Here is a 24199-nt window from a genome sequence, read left to right as displayed (position 1 = left end):
ATTGGTCTATATCAATCTCTTTCTGTGGCCCTTGTGTGTAAAGTTGTTTGAAATATCTCTGGAAACAGTTTCTAATCTCTTGTGGGTTCTGTATGTTCTTACCTTCCACTTCGAGGTTTGTAACAGTATTTAACTTTTGTCTTTTCTTCAACTGCCACGCTAGCAGTTTCCCACATTTATTAGCCGATTCAAAAGTCTTTTGTCTCATCTGTTTAATTTTCCATTCTATGTCCTGGTTTATCATTTTCATGTATTGTACTTGATATAGCTTTATTTCTCTCAGAATCTCCTGTGACTTTGGTTTCACTCTAAGTTTCTTCTCACCTTCTCTTATTTTCTCCAATATCTTTTCTTTTTTCTCATTTTGGGCTCTCTTTTTTATTGCATTCTGTTGAATCAGGAACCCTCTCATTACGGCTTTACTCGCGTCCCAGATTACTCTTTTCTCAACTATAGCTTTCATATTTATCTCAAAATAGTCTTTCATAATTTTTTGGGCCTTCTTGGTAATTTCTGCATCTCTGAGTAAGGTGTCATTCATCCTCCATCTGAAGGAACCAGTCTCTGTTACTTTCATCTCCATTCTCACAGGATTATGGTCGGAGCAAGTTTTAGGGCAAATTTCCACTTTCCGAATCTTAGGAGCCATTCCTCTGGTTATCCAGATTTGGTCAATTCTTGTCCATGTCATTTTGGCTTCAGAAAAGAAGGTCCCCTCTCTTCCTAGGGGGTTCTTGGTTCTTGGTTCTCCAAGTATCAATTAAGTCCATATTGTCTGTCATCTCAAAAAAAGTTTTTGGTAGTCTTCCGTCTTTCGTAACTGCCTGTCTTAGTGACTTATCCACTTCAGCATTTTTGAACACAGCGTATCCTTCACAAAACTAGTCTCCATAGGACTTCTCACTCCCGCACAATCACTCATCCTGAATTTCTGAAGCAGCTGCTCAATTTTGCCTCTCTGGCTGAGCAAAAAGCTCCCATCTTGTGCTTTGACAACATCTACACCTAAATAGGTCTTGACAACACCAAGCTGCTTAAGCTTGAACCGTTTACCTAGCTCTCTGGCAAACTTTTCTGCCTGTTTATCTGTCTCTGAAAAGAATAAGACATCATCAACGTAAATCTGCACGTATTCTTGTGTTGCACCTCATTCTCTCAAATAAAGGCAACTATCAGCAACACTTCTTCTGAAACCTAGCTCTTCTAAGGCTTCATTCAGGCACATGTTCCAGTTTCTGGCTGATTGACGTAATCCATAGATGGATTTGTGCAATCTCCACACAACACCCTGCCTCAAAATCTCAAACCCCGGAGGAGGAAGCATGTACAGCTCCTCCTGGAGATCTGAGTTCAGGTAGGCAACATCCACATCAACGTGGTTTACCTTCCAGCCTCTCTGTGCAGCAACAGCTAAAAGCGTCCTCAGAGTCTCTGCTCGTGAAGTTGGCAAATACACCTCGGTGAAGTGTATTCCCTTTCTCTGAGTGAATCCACGAGCAACTAACCTAGCTTTATACTGCAGTTCTCCAGCGTCAGTGGGTTTAAGGCGGTAAACGCACCTGCAACTCACAGCCTGCTTGCCCGGTGGCAACTCTGTGAGTGAGAACACACCTAGGTTTTCCATGGACCTCATCTCTTTGTCCATTGTCTTGTGCCACTTACTTGCTTCTTCCTGAGGTAGACTCTGAACATCCTCAAAGGATTCAGGTTCACATCTGACTGCACCTACCCAGACGCCTGAAGCGTCATACCGATCAGGAGGCCTCCTTGTTCTCGCTGATCTCCTCAGTGTGAACTTTGGTGTCCCTTCTGACTCACTGGGACCAGCTAAATCATCCTCAACTCCAGTGTCCTCCCCCTCTGACCTGCTGCGCCTCTTGGGCCTTACAACTGGTCCAGCAGGTGAGGAAGGCTCACTCTTTGGCTCAGACTTGACACTTACCTGAGGAGGTGTTCTAGGTTCCCTCCTCTGAGGGATCCTGAGCTGTCCCTGCCTTGGACTCTATCCCTGTGGTGGACCCTGTTGCTCTGGACCATGGTCCCCAGCAACAAGTTCCTCCTCCTCAACATCTGAGTCATAGAACGGCTGTGAAATCACGTCTGGATTAGCGTGCAAACGTGAACATCCAGCTTGTTCACAGAACTCAGTGCTATTGCTGATCACCAACCTTGACTGGTTTCCACTTGGGTACGCAAACCGCCAGGCCTTGGAGCCAGGCTCATACCCAACAAAGATCATTCTTTTGGATCTTGGGTCACCTTTCTTGCGTAGAGCCTTTGGAATAAGAACCTAGGCCTCACAACCAAACACACGAAGGTAGTGCACCTTGGGTTTCTTTCTATGCAGCAAGAAATAGGGTGTGTTCCCTACACTTGAGTTGTACACTCTGTTCTGCGTATGCACCACAAATCGCCAGGCTCAGACCAGTACTTCTGGGGTAGCCCTGCATCCCACAGTACAGACGACACCGCTTCCTGTATCATCCTGTTTTTCCTCTCCGCTACTCCATTTTGCTGCGGAGAGTAAGGAGCGGTCAATCGGCTAATCCCCTTCTCCCTAAAGAAATCCTGCAAAGCAGAACCAGTGAACTCCGAACCTCTGTCACTTTGAAAGCCACGCACTTTGGTGGAGAAGGTTACCTCAACTGCGGTGACCCAATCCCTGATCAGCTTAGCTGCCTCCCCTTTAGAGCGTAAAGCAAATGTTCACACATTTCTCGAGAAATCATCAATCAGAAGCAGAGAGAACTTTGACATTCACTGCTCACTGCCCCCCCCCACTGCTCACAGGGCTTCCAGGACCTTTGCCTGCACCCCCCTCTGATGGGTGTAGGGCTTCCGAATCTTAGCCTCTCTCCTGGCTCCTCACACAGACACATTGCAGCATCCAAACTGCTCCCAGGCACAGCAAAAGCACCAGCAGCAGTCACAGCAACTGTCCCTTCACCCCCCCCTTGGGGGCTCAAAGCTCCTCCCAGCTTTCAATGAGCTTTCAAGAAACTGGCTGGTGCCATCTTGGCTCTCCCCCTCTGGTGCAGCCACCTCTCGGCCCTTGCTTCCCACCCCAGCTTCACAAGCTTTTTGGAGGGATTCCCAAGCGACCCTTGGCTGTCTGGTACCCTGTAGGACTGGCACAAGATAAGCTTCCACACTTTCAGCCAAAATTCTAAGCACACGCTGCTCCATTTCATTTTGAACTGCAGCCTTCTCTGCCTTTGCTTTCCCAGCTGCAGGCTGTGGGGGTTGGACCAAGTGCCATAATTGCTCTCCCACCAGCAGGAATTCCATTGCAAAAGACCATTCCAGCCAATTATGGCTACTCAGTCTCTGACACGGCATCTTAAACTCAAAGCCATGTCCCTGGAGCTTTGCCATGCTTTCCCTTTCCCTTCTTTGGCTGGAGTACTCACTCATTCTTGCCAACTGGGTGTTCCGGAAAGTCTTGGCTCCAATGCTCCTTCTCCGTCAGCCTCCTCCGATCTGCCCTTTGTTCTCTTTGACTAAGCCGACCTCCAGTCATTTAAAGCCTTTCAAGTCCTTTCTCACGCTCTTGGCGTTGAGCCATAACCTGTCCTTTATGATTTATTGCTTCTCCATCCAGTTAAGCTCCCGTTGCGAGCGTCTGCCAGCTTCTTGTTTTCAGCGTAAGCACGGGAGAAAGTAAACGTAGCAGAATGCACAGCGAAATGTGAGAAGGACAGTAAATCAGTCCAAACAGCTTCTTCTATCCTAGAAGCTTTATTGTACAGCAAATAGCTTATTTACAATCCATCAAAGACCATCAGTGTCCAGCTGCATTTTCTCTGACTCCTCACATCCTCAGTGCAGCGACCGATCTGAAATCGAAAGCACTCTCTCACAGCATAACAAGCTGTTGATGTAATGTCCTGTCTTACTTCCTTTGTAAGCCCTTCTCCCCTCAAGCTCGAGACACAGAAGGTTAACCCTTCACTACACCCAACAAGCCCTTAGTTTTCAAAGGAAGAGCATCATCAAAGGGCAGCCAAGGGGAAAGGGTGGAGCAGGATGTGTTCAAGGGACTGAGAGTGTTCAAGGTGAGACAAAAGTCATGGGCAGGATTTTACTGGGACATGAGCACTGAGAAGTGGAGGTGAGGTGCAAGATTAGGGATGGGAGTTTGTTTGGGAGCGATCAGAAAGCCACTGTGTGTGAGGTGGGTATCGTGTGCTCAGAGCGTAAAGGGAGTAATGAAAAACATTCTTCGCATCCCACAATGGGTTTGAGGTTAATTAAGCTCACTTTCCCCTTCATGGATCACTGCCTTGCCGTGGCGAAGAGGCTTGAATAACTCAGAGAAGCTATGAGCTATGCCGTGCAGGGCCACCCAAGATGAACAGGTCATAGTGGAGAGTTCTGACCAAACGTGATCCACCTGGAGCAGGAACCGGCAAGCCACTCCAGTATTCCTGCCAAGAAAACTCCATGGACAAAGACAACAGGCATATAAAAGTTATGCTGACCAAACTGTGGGAGGCAGTGGAAGACAGGAGTGCCTGGCGTGCTCTGGTCCATGGGGTCACGAAGAGTCGGACACGACTAAATGACTAAACAGCAACAACAACAAGCTCACTTTTCCTGTACAGTGGTACCTCGGGTTAAGTACTTAATTCGTTCTGGAGGTCCGTTCTTAACCTGAAACTGTTTTTAACCTGAAGACCACTTTAGCTAATGGGGCTTCCCACTGCCGCTGCGCCGCCGGAGCACGATTTCTGTTCTCATCCTGAAGCAAAGTTCTTAACCTGAGGTACTATTTCTGGGTTAGCGGAGTCTGTAACCTGAAGCGTATGTAACCTGAAGCATATGTAACCCGAGGTTTCCTTGAACCTTGGCTAGTACTTTCTATTTTTTCCAGAGGGCTGTTGCAGTTTGAGAATGTCAGCTATGGAATTGAGCATTTGAAATCCTCAGCTAATTTTGAGCACCTGATTTATCAGATAAACCACAAAAACCTCCAGAGTCCACTTAGGAGAGAAGATTTGCCATCTACAGAAAGACAACTGGGGAGTGAGGGCATGCCTTATAAGCTGCTCTCAGATACTGTGGTAAGTGCTAAGAGGTTTATTTCATTCTTAAACTGGCCTTTAGGAGTAATTACCATCAATATTCATTTTTTTATTTGGAGTCCTCCCTGAGAACTCAGATTAGTAGGCTTACAATACAGATGCAATGCACAGCCTGAAAAAAGTGGGGCAGCTTGATGCAGGCTTGGTTCTAGTAATCTGCTGCTAACGTTAAGCCATTTTGCATTATAAAAGCTCCGGGGACCAAAATACAAAAATGATTACTAAATGTGATTTATTTTGTCTTTCCTCAGCCACTGTCAGATGTCACTAAAGTACACAGATACATAGAAATATATATCGTTTTGGATAAGGGTTTGGTAAGTTACTGACCACGAGAAACACATCTTAAATTACAAAGGCAATTCATTGAACCAGCATGGTTTTGTGCATGTGGGAATGTTCAGGGAGGCAAGAGAGGATATATTGTTTAATGATATCCTTCCTAACTTGTGTTAGCAAGTTCTATATCTAAGCAGAGTTTCAACATTCCCTTTTCAAACGCACAACTTGTTGCAGGCTAGTTTTAGCCTCTAAATATATAGGATTCCTGGTAAGATCCCTTCTTTCTTTCTTTTTTCCAAAAAAAAATATTCATTTGATAACACAAATAAACAGCACTAACAGAAAAAAACAAACAAACAATACAAACAAATTCTTGTCTTATCCTTGTCTTATCCTTATCTTAACCTTGTCTTATCCTTGTTCACATTGTTAGGTGAGCTTCCCCAGGTCCTCCCTATCTGATTTTCATTTTACCTCATCCTTAGCAGTTTATATATATCATAATTTTTAACCATTTTTTAAAATCACACTTACCGTATTTTTCGCCCTATAGGACACACTTTCCCCCCTCCAAAAATGAAGGGGAAATGTGTGTGCGTCCTATGGGGCAAATGCAGGCTTTTGCTGAAGCCTGGAGAGCGAGAGGGGTCAGTGCGCACCGACCCCTCTTGCTCTCCAGGCTTCAGGAAGCTATCCGCAAGCCTTGGGAGCACGCAGGAGTTCCCACAGGGCTCCCCACAGCTTGCGGAGAGCTGCCTGCATCCCGAAACCTAGGCACGCTGAGCAGTCGCACCCGAGCTTCGGGTAGCTGTCCGCAAGCCGTGGGAAGGCTCCCACGGCTTGTGGAGAGCAGCCTGTTCTGGGTGATGGGGTCGGGGGAAGCTTGGGCTTCCCCCGCCCCAGCCCCGCGCCTGGGGGGGAAATAAAAATATTTTTCTTTATTTCTCCCCCCAAAAACTGGGTGCGCCCTATGGGGCGAAAAATACGGTACTTTTAGCATAAAAATCTTCATATTTTATCCCTTACATATATTTATACTCTGGTTTCTCTTCAGATCGTATAAATCTTTCGCCTTTTACCTATAATACTATTTTAAAATACACTGTCTTCTACTTCTACCCTACAGCCTATATCCACTTCCAAAGCTATTCTAATTTAAATATTAACTTTTTTTTTCCAAATATTCTTTAAATTTCTTCCAATCTTCTTCCGCCGCCGCTTCTCTCTGGTCTCCCAGTCTGTTCAGCAAGTTTCATATAGTCCATCATCTTCATTTGCCATTCTTCAATAGTTGGTAAATCTTATTCCAATTCTTCGCTAGTAATATTCTCGCAGCTGTTGTGGCATACAGAAAAAAAGTAAGATCCTTTCTGGGGATTTCACCCCCCACCAAGTAAAAAGGCTTCTGGTTTCTTAATAAATGTGTTTTTAAACACTTTTTTCAGTTCATTATAAATCATTTCCCATAAGTCTTTTACCTTGGGGCACGTCCACCACATGTGGTAAAAGGTTCCTTCTTTTTCCTTACATTTCCAGCATTTATCATCATTAGTATGATACATTTTTGCTAACTTCACTGGTGTTAAGTACAATATATACATCACTTTCATCAAATTTTCTCTTAATACCCTACATTCTGTAAATTGGATTCCTTTTTTCCACAATTTCTCACAGTCCACCATCACAATATTGTGCCCCACATCCCTAGCCCATTCAATCATTACAGATTTCACTTGTTCATCTTTCGTATGCTATTCCAGTAATAAATTATACATCTTGGATAAGTTTTTCATTTTTGTATCTAATAATTCCATTTTCAGTTTGGATTTCTGTTTGAAAACCAATTTTCTTATCCACTTTAAATGCTTCATTTACCTGGATGTACTGGAACTAATCATCTTAGAAGAGTGACTAGTGGGGTGCCACAGGGCTCTGTCTTGGGCCCGGTCTTATTCAACATCTTTATCAACGACTTGGATGATGGACTCAAGGGCATCCTGATCAAATTTGCAGATGACACCAAACTGGGAGGGGTGGCTAACACCCCAGAAGACAGGATCACACTTCAAAACGACCTTGACAGATTAGAGAACTGGGCCAAAACAAACAAGATGAATTTTAACAGGGAGAAATGTAAAGTATTGCACTTGGGCAAAAAAAATGAGAGGCACAAATACAAGATGGGTGACACCTGGCTTGAGATCAGTACATGTGAAAAGGATCTAGGAGTCTTGGTTGACCACAAACTTGACATGAGCCAACAGTGTGACGCGGCAGCTAAAAAAGCCAATGCAATTCTGGGCTGCATCAATAGGAGTATTGCATCTAGATCAAGGGAAGTAATAGTGCCACTGTATTCTGCTCTGGTCAGACCTCACCTGGAGTACTGTGTCCAGTTCTGGGCACCACAGTTCAAGAAGGACACTGACAAACTGGAACGTGTCCAGAGGAGGGCAACCAAAATGGTCAAAGGCCTGGAAACGATGCCTTATGAGGAACGGTTAAGGGAGCTGGGCATGTTTAGCCTGGAGAAGAGGAGGTTAAGGGGTGATATGATAGCCTACCAGGAAAGACTACCAGGCAATCATTTAAAATTTTGAGTCCTTTTTCCTCTGGGTCCAAATCTATAGGCCTTTACAATTGTAGGTTCCACCTCTTCCTTTGTTAGGTCCCAAAAGGACACAAATTCCTGGACCAAGCACTCTTTCAAATTTCTTTGTTCAATGTCTGGTAGGCCTCTCAAACGAAGATATGTCTCTCTTTCCTTAAGTTGTAAAAAAGCTATTGCTGTTTGGGCCTCTTCCTGTAATTCTTTTAAGTCTGAAAGTTTAACAGCTTCAATCTCTGATAGTCTTTTCTGTAAACCTGCAGCTTCTGATTTAACCTCTTGGAGGTCTTTGCACAGAATTCCAAAGTCTTTTTTAAATTCCTGGAGACAGAGCGTATTAGCTCTGACCTCTGTTGCAAGACTCTGCAGACCCTGCTTATTATCTTTCATAAACTCCAATATTTGCTCTTGGAAAGCCTGGTCTTTAGAGTCTCTTCTTGTTTATGGCTTTTTCCCAGGCTCACCCGCCATAGCACCGCTAGTAACTCAGATTTCCAAAGATACTTTTATTTCAAAACAGGAGTAATGAGCTGGAAGTCAGACAACAGCTCCAGTTTGCAAGACAAGGCAGTTAAAATACAGTCCCAATTTTTCCAACCTGCCATTCTTATTTATTTTCCTTTTTCACTCCTCAAGCAATTCAGATAGAGGTATGTTGCCAGTTTTCACTTTAAGGGTTAAAATGTTTCAGTTTGACCGCTGCAGCAACTTCAAAATATCCAAGTAGGAAACGAAAGTAACAAGCATGCCTTCTATTGTTACATCACAATGGCTGTTTGCCACTCTGACCGGGTCACCGCTTCCAGAGAGTCAAGCGGCTTTAAAAATACCTTTTTAAGAGCTTTTGCAGGTATTTCAGTAATGTTAAATCATCTTTCCCCCTTCACCTGCTTTTGGGGGGTTAATAGATCCAGTCTTTGGAAGTTTAAAAGTCTCTAAATCTTTTCTCTTTGCTTCAGAAACATCTCTGCTTTCCCATTCTATCAGCGGGTAGGGACTGACATCCATTTTTAAATTCCCTCACTCATGTCCAGATTGTTCCAAATTTTAATCCAAATATAAAGGGTACTCATAGTACAGTCCTTAAATGATTTTAGCGTTGGAAGAATTGACCACTAATGCCTCACAGTCTCGCAGCTTCGTACCATCAAAGGAAGCGTTCTATCCGTTGCATTGCAGCTCCAACCCCCTCGATCTCAGAGCTCAAAACAGCTTACCGGGGAGGGGGGAGCCCGCTTTTGACACCCACCGGATCCCACATCCTCATGCTCGACCTCATGCTCGATTTGAGGTTTTTCCTGGGGGTCTTTGACTGTGATAGGGCGCTCTTCTGGTAGGATCCCTTCTTGTCCCTCTTAAAAAAATAAACACAACAATCTTATTAAAGTCAATATAAATGTAGTTTACTCACATTCATTCAGTTCACAGTTGGATCCCTGAAAGCAGACTTATGTTACAAAAGTATATTGCATATGTGGAAATATCCCATAAAGGAGTTGGTTAGTTCTTAAGTGACTGCAAACAACCAGTCACTTCTCCTCACACGTAGAAAAACAAAATGGAGAAGAGCCGAAAGAGAGAGAGAGATGTGCTCCCTGCCTTGCTTTTGTTTCCAGGCAGAGAGGGGGCCGGATTAGACCATGCCCTCCTCTAGTCACATGCAGAGGAAGTTTGTCCCAGCTCAGGAGGAAACAAGAAGTTTTCTTCTGGCTGGTACAAAGTATCCTCTACCATGTTCACTCTAGGAATGTTGTACTTGACTGCTATGTGTTTCATATCCTACATTGCAGAGGTTTTCAACCTTTTTGAGTCCATGTTCCCTTGACCAACTACATTCATTCTGCAGCTGCCCTGTGGGGAAATACACTCCAAGCCTCAGAAGCCCAGTTATGTCATCCCTTGCCTGCAGAGTCAGCAGCCTCTCACCCCTTTTTGAACACCCTCCCTTGTGGATTATTCCCTCAGCCACCTCTCCTTGGGAGTCCTCCAGGCAGCTGCCGCCACTGCCCTTGGTCTCTGAACTACCGCCAAGAGGCCCTGGGAAGAGGATGCCCCCAGCCTTAGAGGCCCAGTGACGACTGGCCAAAGGTGAGCGTGAGGCCAGCACCTTACTCACCTTAGGAGGCAGCCATGGGTGCCGCTGGGCCTGCAGGGTGGAAAGGCTCCCTTTGGCGCTGGGCATTCAGCTCCCAGAAAGACATTGCACACAGCAAGCACAAGAAAGGCCAGCATGGCACCTGCCTGCCTGGCTTCCTACTTGTTCAGCCATTCTCAACAATAAGGGCTGGTGGACTGGCTGGCTGGGCTTCCTCACCCACTTGCTTGCTTACTCTGAGGCCGCCTCAGCTCCTGGCAACCAGCATCCCCTGGCCAGCCTCAGAGGCTCCATTTGCCTGCGGAGCTTGTAGCCAGGCTGCTGCAACAAACAGCTGTGCAAGCCTTTGAGAGGCAGAGATGCAAGAGGGCATCAGAGGGGGGAGGGAAGGTGCCTACAGCACCCCTGACCATTATTAAAGGCACCCCAGGGTGCCATGGCACACGGGTTGGAAACTGGTGTAGTGGATAGAGTGTTAGCCTTAGATGGTGAAATTTGGCATATAGGGTCAACTTGGTCTAGCCATTTTATCTCAATCTAATCTGGTTTGCAGGGCCACTACTGAGTATAAAATGAGATAACACCGTATACTCACTTAGCTTATTAGCAGTAGACTGCAATTGAAGCATGACAGGAGGTTGTTGAGGACCCTGAAGACCATCTCACCCTGCTAAGGTTGTTTGATTCACTGCTATCCTACAGATGCACATGCACAGAAAGGCGAGCTCTAAGAGCATTCAAATCACTTCACATCTCTTTTCCATATATGCCTGGCTCAACGTCTGGTTCATCTGTCATATCAAGTTGCATTCTGTTGCCAACACTGGCAGTCTACCATAATTATTGTCTGTTTTATTGTTTATTTTTGCTATGATGCACACAACTGTTTTTCTCTCCAGTACAACTTTTTGGGTGGAAGCAGAGAAATTGTAACCGACGGCATAGCACAGCTTATTGGTTTTGTCAACAGTGTAAGTGACTGCCATGTTTTGTTTTTCTTTTGTATAACAAGAGCCACTTGGATGTTTTCACTTGGCTCTCACTCTAACAGCCTTGCCTTTCAAGCATCTGTTCTGGCAAAGTAATTGCATAGCATTGGATGATAGGAATACATGCACACTCATGAGGTCATGGCTCGTGATCTTATTTCAACATTACAATGTTACATAAAATGTCTCTCTTGGAAAGGGAGCATATAAATAATGTACGCAAATAATTAAATGGCCAACACTGATCATTATGTTCTGTTATATCAGATAATTAGGTCTTGATCCAGTTAAATTAGTATAGATTACATTCCATTTAAATTGAGACACCACTTAGTTTTGACTAACTTAAACAGCATGCATGGTTTCAGTAGTACTTACCCTACAATAGAAGACAAGATTGGCATGTCTGACGCTTTTAGGACATAATGTTAAACGATGGTTTAACACAGGGGTGTATGGAATGTTAGGGGAGGGGTAGTACCTCTGGTAGGGGACACATCATGCTCTTTCTGGGGTAGTTTGTTCACTTTGGTTGCCACCCTGCACTCAGCTCTCACCCGTGGTTCCTAGAAGCTGTCAGCATACAACAGTGGCCACACCCCAGGAACAGCTTTGGCTGGCTGGCTAAACCAGGTGAGGGTAGCTAATGGGTCTCAACCCCTTGGTGAGTTAGGGACTTCCCCTGTATGCAAAGACAGGCTCCAGCAGACTGAGCAGATGAGGCCAAGAGGGGGTCCAACAGTCAAGAAGGCGGTTTCTGCATGTGTTGTAGAGGGAAGTGAGGGGCAGATGGGGCTCATCAACCTGGGAAGAAGGAAAACTCTGATCCTAAACCTCTGCTGCCTTGTGGGATATCTTTGAGAGAAGAAAAGGAATAAACCCTACACAAATCCAGAGTGGAATCCCTAAGACAGTTGGATGGCACCTTGTATACCTCCTTCCAGCAACTGCTGCAGCCAAGCTCTGCTTCCCTTTGGACCACATCAGTGAGGCTGAGAGGAGGATCTTCTCGTCTGGGCAGCCCAGGACCTCCAGACGCACTGCCCAAGCTTGTGTCCCAGGGAGGTCAGTTCAGTGCTGCTAACACAGCGGTTTGACATCACCCCTGGAGGCACACTCCATTGTCTCTCGAGACAGATGATGCCAACACACAGTTTAGCACAGAGGTGCTCAAAATGATGTCCTCCAGCAGTTTGTTAGATCACAGCTCACATCTGTCCCAGCCAGCATGGCCAATGGTTTAAGAGAATGGGAGTTCAACAATGTCTGGAGGGCACCACACTGGCTACCCCTAACACTTCACACTAGTAGCAGTGAACCTTGGGTTCACACACTCTTTATTTCTCTCCCCTCTTCTGGCACAGCCATGAGAAGGAGATCTGAAGCTACTTGCTTCCTATTTAAAACTAATTAGAGTTTCTTTTATCTCTGAACTGGGACCAGGGTGAGGTGGGGTGGAGGAACTCTGTTTAGTTAAAAGTACTGTTTGTTGAAACAAAGCAGTATCAAACCTTGGTGTGGGATTTTGACTTGTTAACAAACCATAGTTCAAACTAACCAACCTCCCCAGTTCAGAAGTCTGTTTAGTTTAAAACCATAAATGGACACGCTAAAAAAGGAATGGGGAGGGGGCAGCATTTGAGCCCAAGGATCTATATGTGCATGCAGTCTGGAAGTCTCATTCTCATTCTCAAACCTTTATTGAGTGGCCGGTCCTGAAAGACCTACATTGGCTCCCAGTATGTTTCCGAGCACAATTCAAAGTGTTGGTGCTGACATTTAAAGCCCTAAATTGCTTCAGCCCAGTATACCTAAAGGAGTGCCTGCACCTCCATCATTCAGCCCGGACACTGAGGTCCAGCACTGGGGGCCTTCTGGCGGTTCCCTCACTGTGAGAAGTGAGGTTACAGGGAACCAGGCAGAGGGCCTTCTTGGTGCCGGTGCCTGCCCTGTGGAGCGCCCTCCCACCAGATGTCAAGGAAATAAACAACTATCTGACTTTTTAGAAGACATGTGAAGTTTTATTCTGTTTTTAATGTTCTGCTGAAAGCTGTCCAGAGTGGCTGGGGTAGAAATATTAAATTTATTATTATTATTATTATTATTGTTATTATTATTGGCATATGTACAAGATTCCAGTAGGTTCAATACAAAAAAAATACTCATCAGAAACCTGCATCTAACACTTAAGTTACATGTACTATAACATGTTAATGAAACCTGGCTACTATCTCCATCTTATCCCCCATCCTGAAGGCAGCTACCTTACATTTGTCTGAATGGTCACTCCTTACTAACAAACCTACAGATTAATAAGCTTAGATTGAATTATCTGATACCAGGACATGGGTGACTGATTCTATTTGTCACAGCACTCACCACTCACTGCCCACTATCGGCATGCGCCCAGACAGTGTGTGTGTGTCGCAATGTGTGCACTGTGGTGCCCCTTCCAGCTGTCCAGAGGCTGCCTCCCTGAGGCCACCCCCACATTTGCCTCATGGGCACACCATCCCTGAGCTTCTTGCACGTGTAATGGCAGACTGGTGAGCTCTGGCACAAATTAGGACCAGGCTCTTACTTACAATCACCCAAATCTTTATGATGAATTTGTCGAAAATTAAGATGGAACCACTGAACATGTATTTCTCCCTGCCTTTATTTGAGTTTGCATTCTTTCCATCTTTTCAGATATTTTCTAGCCTTAACATTACAGTTGTTCTATCTTCTTTGGAGTTCTGGACAGACCATAATAAAATCTCAACATCAGGAGAGCCCGATGTGTTACTCCGAAAATTTTTACGTTGGAAAAATTCATATCTTGTTCTACGGCCTCACGATCTGGCACTTTTGTTAGTGTAAGGAGGTATATTTTCTCATATAAAGCACTCTAATATTGCTATAGCATGCATACTCATATACACTGAGAGATAGTGACTCACTAACATAGGCGCTATCTCCCTGGAGCTCTGGGTGCCCAAGCACCCACAAGAGTTCACGTATAGGGGCTGGGCACCCACAAAATGCAGGGGCAGGCGTGTGGACACCATGCTCCATGGAAGAGAGAGTGTGGAGTTTGGGTGGAGGGTGGAAGAGAGTGTGGTGTTCGGGTGGGAGAGGTCCAGTCACCTCACTGCTGAAGCTCATGCCCTGCACTACGACATCATGACGTCACAGTTTGGGTGGGGCATGCTGGGCACCCACAGTGTGGGGCCTTGAGTCAGTGTCGCTGCTCTCTAAGATATCAGAGAGGCATCTTTCTCAGACTTAACTGGAGCTGGCGGGGATTGAGCCTGGGACCTTCTGCGTGGAAAGCAGGTGTTCCACCCTGAGCCATAGTTTTTACCCTTTACTGAAATATTTATTATAGAACATTGTGCCCTTTAACAACATTTCTTCCTTAGAGTAGGTAGCAAATATAAATAACATAGCCTTCCATCAAAATGCAGTTCTGTTAAAACTAGGGATAGACAGATCAGTTTTAGTCCACTTCATATAGCCGTTGTGCATGTGCTCACATTTTACATTTGTTGTTTGCACATTCCATGTGCAGAATTGCCCCCTCCCACTGAAAAATCACCCCAAATGTAGTTTTTTTAAAAAATTCATGGTGATCTGAGGGATGAGACTACATGTTTTCTTTTGTTTAATAACTCAAGCAGCTAGAAAATGATAACTATGTTCTCCCTCCACTGTCAGTGGTAGAACGCCTCTGAATACACTTGGTGGGACTCACAAGTGAGAAGAGTGCTCTTGCGTTGAGATCCTGCTTGGCCACTATGAGAACAGGATGTTCCACTAGATGGGCCTTTGGCCTGATCCAACAGCCAGGCTGCATGTTGAAAAGGGGGCTGCAAAAGCATCTGGGGATGTTATGGTGTATTGTCTCTCTAATGGGCTTCATATGGGAAAAGCAGGTGACTGCCCTGATGGCTGATGAGGAGGGGGGGTAACCTTTTTCCTGTACTAATTCCCTGCAAGGGCTGTTATGTCACCATGCCTTGTTGCTGCCCCATTCCCTGCTTCATGTGGCTGACTCCAGTTTTACAAAGGGAACTATGTATTAATGTCAGCCCTAAGACAAGTTAGTGGAAATCCTGTCCACTTTCCTAGGAGCATGCCCTGTTGAGCTTAATGGGACCTACTTCTGGGTTTGGGATTATGCTATTAGGATCAAAGGATTTTCAGCCTTTTTGTGCAGTTAACTGAAAAATATAGTATTGCAAGAGCACCAGCAGCTGGCCAAAGACAGTGAACCAACCTTTCCATAGGTAAAGCTAAAATAAAAAGTGCCTATGATCAGTCACTGTGTTGTAGATAGCATACCAGAGTTAAACCAGAGAGACCCATTTCCAGATTCCTCTTCAGCCTTGAAGCTCACTGAATAATCTTGGGCCAGCATTCTGTATTTGTTTATCAAGGAGTAAATCCAGCATTGTGCTGTTACAAATGTTATGTCAGTGCAAGCATTTTTGCTTGTCCCATGGAACCATCTCTCCCCCCCCCCATGCTGTTCTTGGAGCACTCTGGACCCTGCCTCCAGCCAATCAGAGGGCATGGGGGCAGAGGGGAGAAAGCCCCATTGTGCTGGTTTAAGTCTTTGCACAAGTTTGGACCAGTTAGTTGAATCCAGTGCAATATTTATATCATGCCCCTTCCTCACGAAGCATTTTGTCACAAAGTTGCCTGAGTTCCTTGGATGAAGATGTGATGAAAAATGTCTGCATATCAAATAATAGTTGTGCCACGTTAAATGCTCTTGATGTGGGGCAGCATATGGAAGAGAAATCAAATGCATCTTTGGACAACTGTAGGATTTTATGTTCACATTATAGATGGATCTAAGGAAAAGCCAATTTAAGACATAAGAGAAAACTCCAACAGAAGGGTATGAGAGAGACAGAGATTTCGCCAACCTGGTGGCCTCCAGATGTTTTGGATTACAGCTTCTATCATACCCAGCTATCTGTTGGCTGTGGCTGATGAGAGTGGCTATAATCCCAAACAACTAAATGGCACCAAGTTGGCAAAGCACCTGTCATAGATGCAATACAGAAACTGCACAAGAAAATGTTGTCCATCCCTCCTCTTAAAAACACACACTGATTGAGTGGTAGGTACAGAAAGCCGCAACCAGTGGACAGCAAGCAGAAATAATTGAAAGCATAGAAGCACAGATTAGAGGCCCCTGCCAGGAACATATTTCCCTTCTACTGAAAGATTCCAGCAGATGTTAGAGCTAAATAGCAGATTGCTCACCTGGGATTGTGGGCAAATGATGGTGGAAGGGACCAGCTTGGTAACAAGATCTGAGAAGGCCACTGTGTATGTAATGTTCTCCACAGCTTCTTGATTATGTGAAGATTTTGCCATTTGTTTTGAAGACACAATCCCTTTGGCTACTCCAAAGTGTATGGCCCACCATCTACTTTTGTGTTTTAGTTACAGGGAGAAACCTAATTATGTAGGAGCAGGATTTATGGGGAAGCTGTGTCTCCGGAATTTTGATGCAGGAGTTGCTCTGGTACAGTATCGCTGAACTTTCTTAGCTGAAGTGTATATGTTGCCTGTCTTGGATTTAGATATTGCAGGGTTGGGTAACCTGTGACCCTTCAGATGTTGTGAGACTACAGCCCCCATGTTCCTTGACTATTGTTCTTGCTGGTTGGGGATTGTAGAAGCTGGTATCCAAGAACGCCCTACTGAAACCTTAGAGACCCAATCACTATTGGCATTCTGCCAACTTTTGAAGAGGCACTTGTTTCTCAACTTAAGCCTCTTTTAATTGCTGTTGGGATTGTTTTATTGCATATCTTAATTATGGATGTTTATACTTTTATATTTCTGTAACTGCTTTTTACATCGTAAACCACTGCAAAGCCTATTTTGCCATAAAAGGGTGCATAGATAAGTAAGATTAGATTAGTTATAGCAACATCTGGAGGGCTACAGGTTCCCTGTTCCTGCTGTAAGTATAAGTCACATGCCTCTGGGTATTTGTTTTCCAGTGCAGTTCTTGGAGGAGCTGCATTCAGTAGCTTAGGATATAATCCTGTACTGGAGTCATGCTGGCAGAGTGGCTTTAGGATTTGACAGAAACCGAGTCCATTCCTCCCTTATATAATTTTTGTACATGCTGTCCCTGACATTGCCGGTCATTTAAGTGTGTAATAAGTGCATATGCTTAACCTGTCTACCCCCCACACCATTTTTTCGGACTGTACATTATCAGCTTTCCAGCTGCCTAATACTGTGTCCAACTGCACACTAAACTGTTATGGTTCTGGACTGTCAGGGGTTAGTTAACACTCCAGGAGTATTCTTATCAACTGGGTGCACTGCCCACGTGATCCATGCTTGTTCCTTTGATCTGTGCTCTGTGGGGGCTGAGCTCTCTCTGGAGAGCAGTCTGTCTGGGAACGTTAGCAAGGTCGTTTAGTTTTTGTTAAGAGGCAGAAAGCTGTGAACATGCAGCTGGATTCTGCAGGTTTTCTTTTCTGTTTTGAGTGCTGCTAAATAAAGAGTTTTGGATTAGAAGCACTGGTGTAGGAGCTGTGTTATTCAAGAGACCACGTCAACACAGACAGGCCATTTTCTGCTGCGTATTATCCGGCAACTGAGGAGAGTGGCAACGCGCGGAGTGGAAGCGTGTGGGCACCATTGGAAGTTTGTCGGAGTGGCAATAAATCAAATTTACTGCAGGGCCGTTGCAGCAGACTCAGTGGGTCAAAACATATATGACCCACAAACTTTAACATAAACAAGCTTCTGGCATTTCAGATATGCTAGGAAAGCTCTCCTAGTACACCAGCAGAACCATATGCTGGCAGACTGGACAGGATGAGGAGGGGCACACTTCACTCTGTGCTCCTGCAATCCCTGACCACACTCCTGTTGACAGCCGAACTTGCTATTCTGCAAGCCATGCCTGCATCAGTGAACACCTTGCCTATGTCGCCACAGCAAAGCATAGGATGTGATGTAGCTCAGCACCCAAACACACCACTACCTTCTGTATATACACTGAGGTCCAGCTCTGAGGGCCTTCTGGCAGTTCCCTCCATGCAAGAAGTGAGGTTACAGGGAGCCAGGCAGAGGGCCTTCTTGGTGGTGGCGCCTGCCCTGTGGAATGCCCTCCCATCAGATGTCAAGGAAATAAACAACTATCTGACTTTTAGAAGACATCTGAAGGCAGCCCTGTTTAGGGAAGTTTTTAATGTCTGATGTTTTATTGTGCTTTTAATTCTGTTGGGAACCACCCAGAGTGGCTGGGGAAACCCAGTCAGATGGGCAGGAAATAAATTCATTCATTCATTCATTCATTCATTCTCCTCTCCTTCTAATGAGTGCTGTGCTGAAGCCTGTCCTCCAGTTTCTGGAAAGTTTTCTTCTCCTTTGAAAGAGCCTTCCATTATTATTTCTTTGCCTCATTCTCAGGCTGCTTTAGAATTTTGTTACTGTTTCAGTGGGTGTCTGTTGAGTTTAGCTTAACATTGCAAGGTGTGTTTTTCTTTCCATTAAGCATTTATCCAGTCCCGCTCCATCCTCTCAGCCTGCCCACACTCCCTGATCTGAAAAAGCCTCCTTCAAGTGTGGGAATCTGGGGAGGCTGCAGAGTGGCTGTAAAATAAACACTCTTCCTGATCTGCTGCTCCTTTTAAGCCTCTGGTGGTCACCTACTACTTTGAAAAGTAATGCCAATTATTCTAAAACCTGTTGTATAATTTAACATTGCATATTACATAACCTTTATTTATTGCACTGTGGTTTAACCCACAGCGCCACCTGCGTCCCTTTTAATATGATCTTAGGTTCTACAAAATGAGCTTAAATACTGAGAAGCTCTTAACCCCCCCCCCCCACCGACCATTCCTCCTAGACACCAGCAGGACTTGGCAGGGACAGGGGAGAGTTCACTAGTTGGTGCAAATCACAAGCCAAACGGTAAAGCTGCCATCACCTCCTTTCCTGGGCCACCCTCAAATGGGGTTCAAGGAGGAGAACCTCCGTTCGATATTTACCAGGTTACCCAGCCCTGAGTCACTTTACCATGACGCAGACATTAATTCACCTGGTAGGTGTCCAAACGGTCAGGCACTAGTTCAGCTTCTCTGAGCAAAGGCACAGAATACAAAAGGCAAAAAGTCCTTTTCCAAATTTATTGAAAAAGCTACTCAAAAGGTTTGCACAGTTCTTAGAAGTTACAAACAGAAAATAAAAACATGGTAAAATATAGCTAACTAAAAACCATACTCACACATCAACAATAGTTCAAAGCACAGCGAGTAGTCAGGAGTCCTTTCACTGGTTAAACGCCCTCAGGCAAAGTACCAGGGCAAGATGTTTTGCAATTTGCATCTGAATGTAGTGGTTAAGAGCAGTAGTCTCGTAATCTGGTGAACCGGGTTCGCTTCCCCGCTCCTCCACCTGCAGCTGCTGGGTGACCTTAGGCCAGTCACACTTCTTTGAAGTCTCTCAGCCCCACTCACCTCACAGAGTGTTTGTTGTGGGGGAGGAAGGGAAAGGAGATTGTTAGCCACTTTGAGACTCCTTTGGGTAGTGATAAAGCCGGATATCAAATCCAAACTCTTCTTCTTCAAATCCTTTATCCTTGAAAACCCAGGTGGAGGGCAGGTTAGGGACCAATCATTTCTTTAGGTTAATTACCAATTTACCAATGGCTGTATGATGAGACTATATCTCCTGATTGTCAGGAGATGGCACAGCTGAACTTTGATTAGGTTCAGAGAACTTGAGATCAAAAAGGCTCTCCCTTCATTTCCAGGCCTTTCTTACACGTACCAGGCTTCCAAGCTGTAAATTACTTGATAGCCTCCTGCACCTTTATACAACCCAATCCACACTCAAACCCCCAGCTGTGCCAGGGTCTTCAAATCAGATAATATCTCATCCTGCCTAGAGTCAAGAAGTAATTGACTCACACTTCTAGCGACAGAGAGTTTTTACGTTTAAAGAGACCAGACACCCATTCCCCAGAAAGCAACAGTTTTATCTCTCCCAAAGCAACAGTTTTATCTCTCTCACTGCTGTGTGAACAAGCGTTTGACATACCAAGATTTCCCAACTTCACTACACTCCTAAAATATGGACCGAAGAGACTTGTTTGCATTTAGTCTCCCATAATGGGGTGGAATAATCTGGTTCCTGATTCAAGTTTTCCCTCTTCCTTCTAGTATCAGAAGTCCATGACCAAAGAGCCATTCTCCGTCATTCTGGCCCAATTGCTGGGCCTTAACCTGGGGATGGAATATGACAATGGCAAAGAGTGCAAGTGCCCAGGAGGCTTTGTCTGCATAATGAACACGGAAGCAGTGTAAGTACTATGACTATTGCACTAAGCAGCTCATAGGTTTTAGGACTGGACATAAGCCTTTGCTTGTACTTTTGATAGTGGAAGGCAGCAGCAGAGCTCATTTCCTATCTCAGCACTGTACAGAGATTGGAGATAACAGAAATGGTGGCTACTCTTCTGCAGTTTACCATCAAAGAACAGGCACAGGCTTATCTCCTGTGGTTTGTTGTCAACAACAACAACAACATTTATTTATATGCTGTCCATTCAACAACAACAACATTTATTTATATGCTGTCCATTCGACAGGGTTGCCCTGTCGAACAACATTTATTTATATGCTGTCCATTCGACAGGGTTGCCCCGGTCACTCTGGGTGGCTCCCAACAAAAAATAGTAAAAGCACAATTCAACACCACACATTAAAAACTTCTCCTCAACTTCTGGGACAAATTCAGAGGTCAGGAAAGCCTAATTTATGCCCCGTGGGTCTGATGTTCCCCACTCCCCGTGGGTCTGATGTTCCCCACTCCTGCCATAAGGGGTGAAGTTCTGCTATACCTGTGTATAAATAGGGCTTGTGCACTAGCAAACTTTGAAGAGCCAAAAATCTTCCACTGCTATTGATAGAGTTGGTATCTGCTGTTATCATTTTGTACCAAATGTAACTGGAAAAAATCCAGTAAGTAGAAAGGGTAAACCTTGTTTAATACTGGAGACTTATGCTACCCCCCCCTCAAGATAATTGGAGGTGGTTTTAAAGAGGGACCATGCTGTGTGCACTCATTTCTCCTTTTGCCTCTTGACAGCAAGTTCTTTCAGGTCTTTTGCATTCTTTCAATAATTGCAAAACAACCACAACTTACATTTAAAACACATGGCTTCCCTCCAAGAATCCTGGAAACTATACTTTGTGGTTGTGAAGTGTAGCTCTGTGAGGGGTATACCACAGTTCCCAGATAATTGGGGGAAGTCATGTGCTTTAAATCTATGGTATGGATGTTTACCAGCTGAAAGGAGGACAAAATAAATACTCATTTTTAATAATTGGCTCCTACCTTATAGTGTTTCAGTATGATGCCTTGGAGCCGTGTCTGCAACTGGGCAGACTGTAACAAAACTACTTCTTGAAAACTCCATATATATATATATATATATATATATATATATATATATGGAGTTAATGGACAGTTACTGGAGCTCTGTTCCAGTAACAAGAAGCCGAAAGCACCAGCCTGAAGATGACGAGTGAGACCTCGTCGAAACGTCGCCTAGACACCCCAACTTTTACACGGGAAGACACCCGAGGACACCAAAACCTGCATTCCTGTACCCGTGAAAATCTACGAAAGCATATATATATATATATTAAAGTTTGCTCAAGTCACCTTCCAGGTTTCAGAGACTGGCCTGGCCTCCTGCGGCACTCGGCAGCCCTCCATTCAGCATGCATAAGAATGAAGGAGCTCTTGTTTTTATTTTTTATAACAAAATATGTTGTGTGTGTGTTTGTGCTTGCCATATAATAATAGCAGATTCATCTTACTATGTTTTAGACTTTCAAGTGGAATTAAAGCTTTTAGCAGCTGCAGCATTAAAGACTTCCAAAATTTCATTAAATTCAAGGGAGCCCATTGCCTCTCTAATCGACCTAATTTAAAATTGTTTTATAAGAAGCGAAGTGCCAGAAGCAAAGCGCTTTGTGGGAATGGTGTTCTGGAAGCTGGAGAGAAGTGTGACTGTGGCTCTGAAGAGGTCAGTACCTCCTGTTTTCCAGGTTTGTTCATTTGAATGTGTATTCTGCCCTATTCCATGGGTTTTGGGTTGATTATTTAAAATAAACAGAGAAGCAGACATTTAGAATAACTCCCACCTACCTGTGCCTGCTTTCCACTTTTGCTCTGGGAAGCCTCCATGGCTGCTGCAAACACCCCTTTTGGAAAACTGGCAGCTGCCTTAAACCAAGCTTACCTGGAGATGATGGGGATTGAACCCGGGACCTTCTGCATTCAAAACCGATTCTCTAGCACTAAACTATGGCCCTTCTGGTTGTTTTCGCCTGCTCCTGATGTGTTTAAATTGGAAAAATACTTGTTGCATTCTCTTCTAGCACAGCTTTGGAAATTTAAAAACAACATTGTTATCAAATGAAAAACTATGTAGCAGTTATTTGAAAAGCCAACCAAAGCCAACAGGAGACCATATATATGTGTGAAGACCAGTTTACTGTCAGAAATGTAAAACTAACCCTATATCCAAATAACAGTACAAAAAGCTCATCGGCTTAGAACCAGGTTAGCTTTGGGACCAATATATATCTGCCTAGGAATTAAGATGAAAGTCAGAGAATCATAGAATTGTAGGGTTGGAAGGGACCATGAGGGTCATCTAGTCCAACCCCGCAGGGATATTTTTGCCCAACATAGGGCTTGAAACCATGACCCTAAGATTAGTCTCATGCTCTACCGAACGAGCTGTCAGATTCCTTGTTCTTGGTGCCATCTCAATACAGTATATTTCTTGAGTGAGCACAAGAAACAGGTCCTCTCTGTAGCTCACTGTTTTTTTATCAATTGAAAACTGGCAGGCAGCAGTGGCTGATTCAAAGGGCAAATGAGGCTTTGCCCTACCAACCTCAGTGCCCCCTCACCTGCCCACCGTTTAACTAGTCCAGGGGATGACAGTCGGCTTCCTCTCACTCTCAATGTTGTCCCTTGGATAAATCAGCAAGGATGGGGATGGGACAAAACCAGAATGAGTTGGTTCTGTCTGTTGTTGGCTCTGACCCTTGTTACTGTTAGTCTCCCTGCCTTCCGCCCTGCCTGTCCCAATGGGCACCAGTCATCACTGCTGTCTCTTTTGCCAGAAATTGAAGATGCTTTTTATTTCAATAGGCTTTTGACATGCAACACCCAGGGTTATGGATGCAAGTTATAATACAGTAGCAGGGGAACAATGGCCCTCCTGATGTTGTTGGAATACCACACCTGTCTTCCCTGACTATTGGCCATGCTGGCTGGGCATGATGGAAGCTGTGGTCCAAAGCACCTGGAGGGCACTAGGTTGATGAAGAGAAAACACATGTGAGAGCTGACGTTAAGGTGAAAAGCACCTCACCTTTTAGCTGTATTACAGCTGTTATGGCAGGTACCCCATACTCCCTGAACACAGACTTGACAAAAACCCTTCCACTGGCTCAACAAATATTCTTTCAGTGGAGGGAAGAGCAAGGGGATGGGAACCTGTGAGGGCCCAGGAAGGCCTCTGAGGGCTCCAGCCTGCCTTCGGGTTTCCAACTGCTTCAATGTGAAATTGAGAAGGTGCTCTCCATATGACTTCCCCACCAACCACAGAATTGTATCCTTTGTTTTCATCACTAGACTCCTCCTTAGGGCTCCTCCTTAGAGCCTGTACACATTGCTGGCACAGGCACATAATAGCTGCTGCAGGTGCAGGGGGGTCCACAGGAATGGACACAGCAGACTGGTATTGGGTTGAATAAGGTCACAACTTCACTGATCACAGGAAAGAGTAGGTTTGGCTAAGGCATTGGGCATGTATCCTGATCTTTTTTTTTTTTTTTAAAAAAAATATTTATTAACATTTTAAAGACTACAAAAGAAAAGAAAGAGAAAGAATTAAACAATACAATACAATACAATACAAAAACACCACACAACACCAACCCCAAAACATTAAACCAACAAAACCAGACAAACACAATCCAAAACACATCCAATAAGTTCAGTATCTTAACTTTCATTTACTTGTTTCAACGACCTCCTCACACCTCCCTTTTTGTATTCCACTTTAATTAACTGTTTCAGC

The 24199-nt window shown here is 44.6% G+C and overlaps 1 protein-coding gene across 5 annotated transcripts in view; it reads left to right on the top strand.

The window, feature by feature from the left end:
• The window catches only part of LOC309331599 (disintegrin and metalloproteinase domain-containing protein 2-like), a 94531-nt gene that overhangs the window by 23089 nt on the left and 47243 nt on the right, over nt 1-24199 (top strand). For 3 of the 5 annotated variants that reach the window (XM_081843900.1, XM_081843898.1, XM_081843901.1), the window contains exons 6-12: nt 4874-5063; nt 5336-5401; nt 10969-11040; nt 13750-13916; nt 16501-16582; nt 20253-20392; nt 21928-22126. In XM_081843900.1, the coding sequence (XP_081700026.1) occupies nt 4874-5063; nt 5336-5401; nt 10969-11040; nt 13750-13916; nt 16501-16582; nt 20253-20392; nt 21928-22126 (916 nt within the window). The remainder of the gene's footprint in view (nt 1-4873; nt 5064-5335; nt 5402-10968; nt 11041-13749; nt 13917-16500; nt 16583-20252; nt 20393-21927; nt 22127-24199) is intronic. The other 2 variants (XM_081843899.1, XM_081843902.1) reach the window with 2 other exon arrangements.

Source organism: Podarcis erhardii (assembly GCF_964252035.2).
Source record: "Podarcis erhardii genome assembly, chromosome: 16".
Lineage (NCBI taxonomy): Eukaryota > Metazoa > Chordata > Lepidosauria > Squamata > Lacertidae > Podarcis > Podarcis erhardii.
This window is presented reverse-complemented; position numbering and strand designations above follow the sequence as displayed.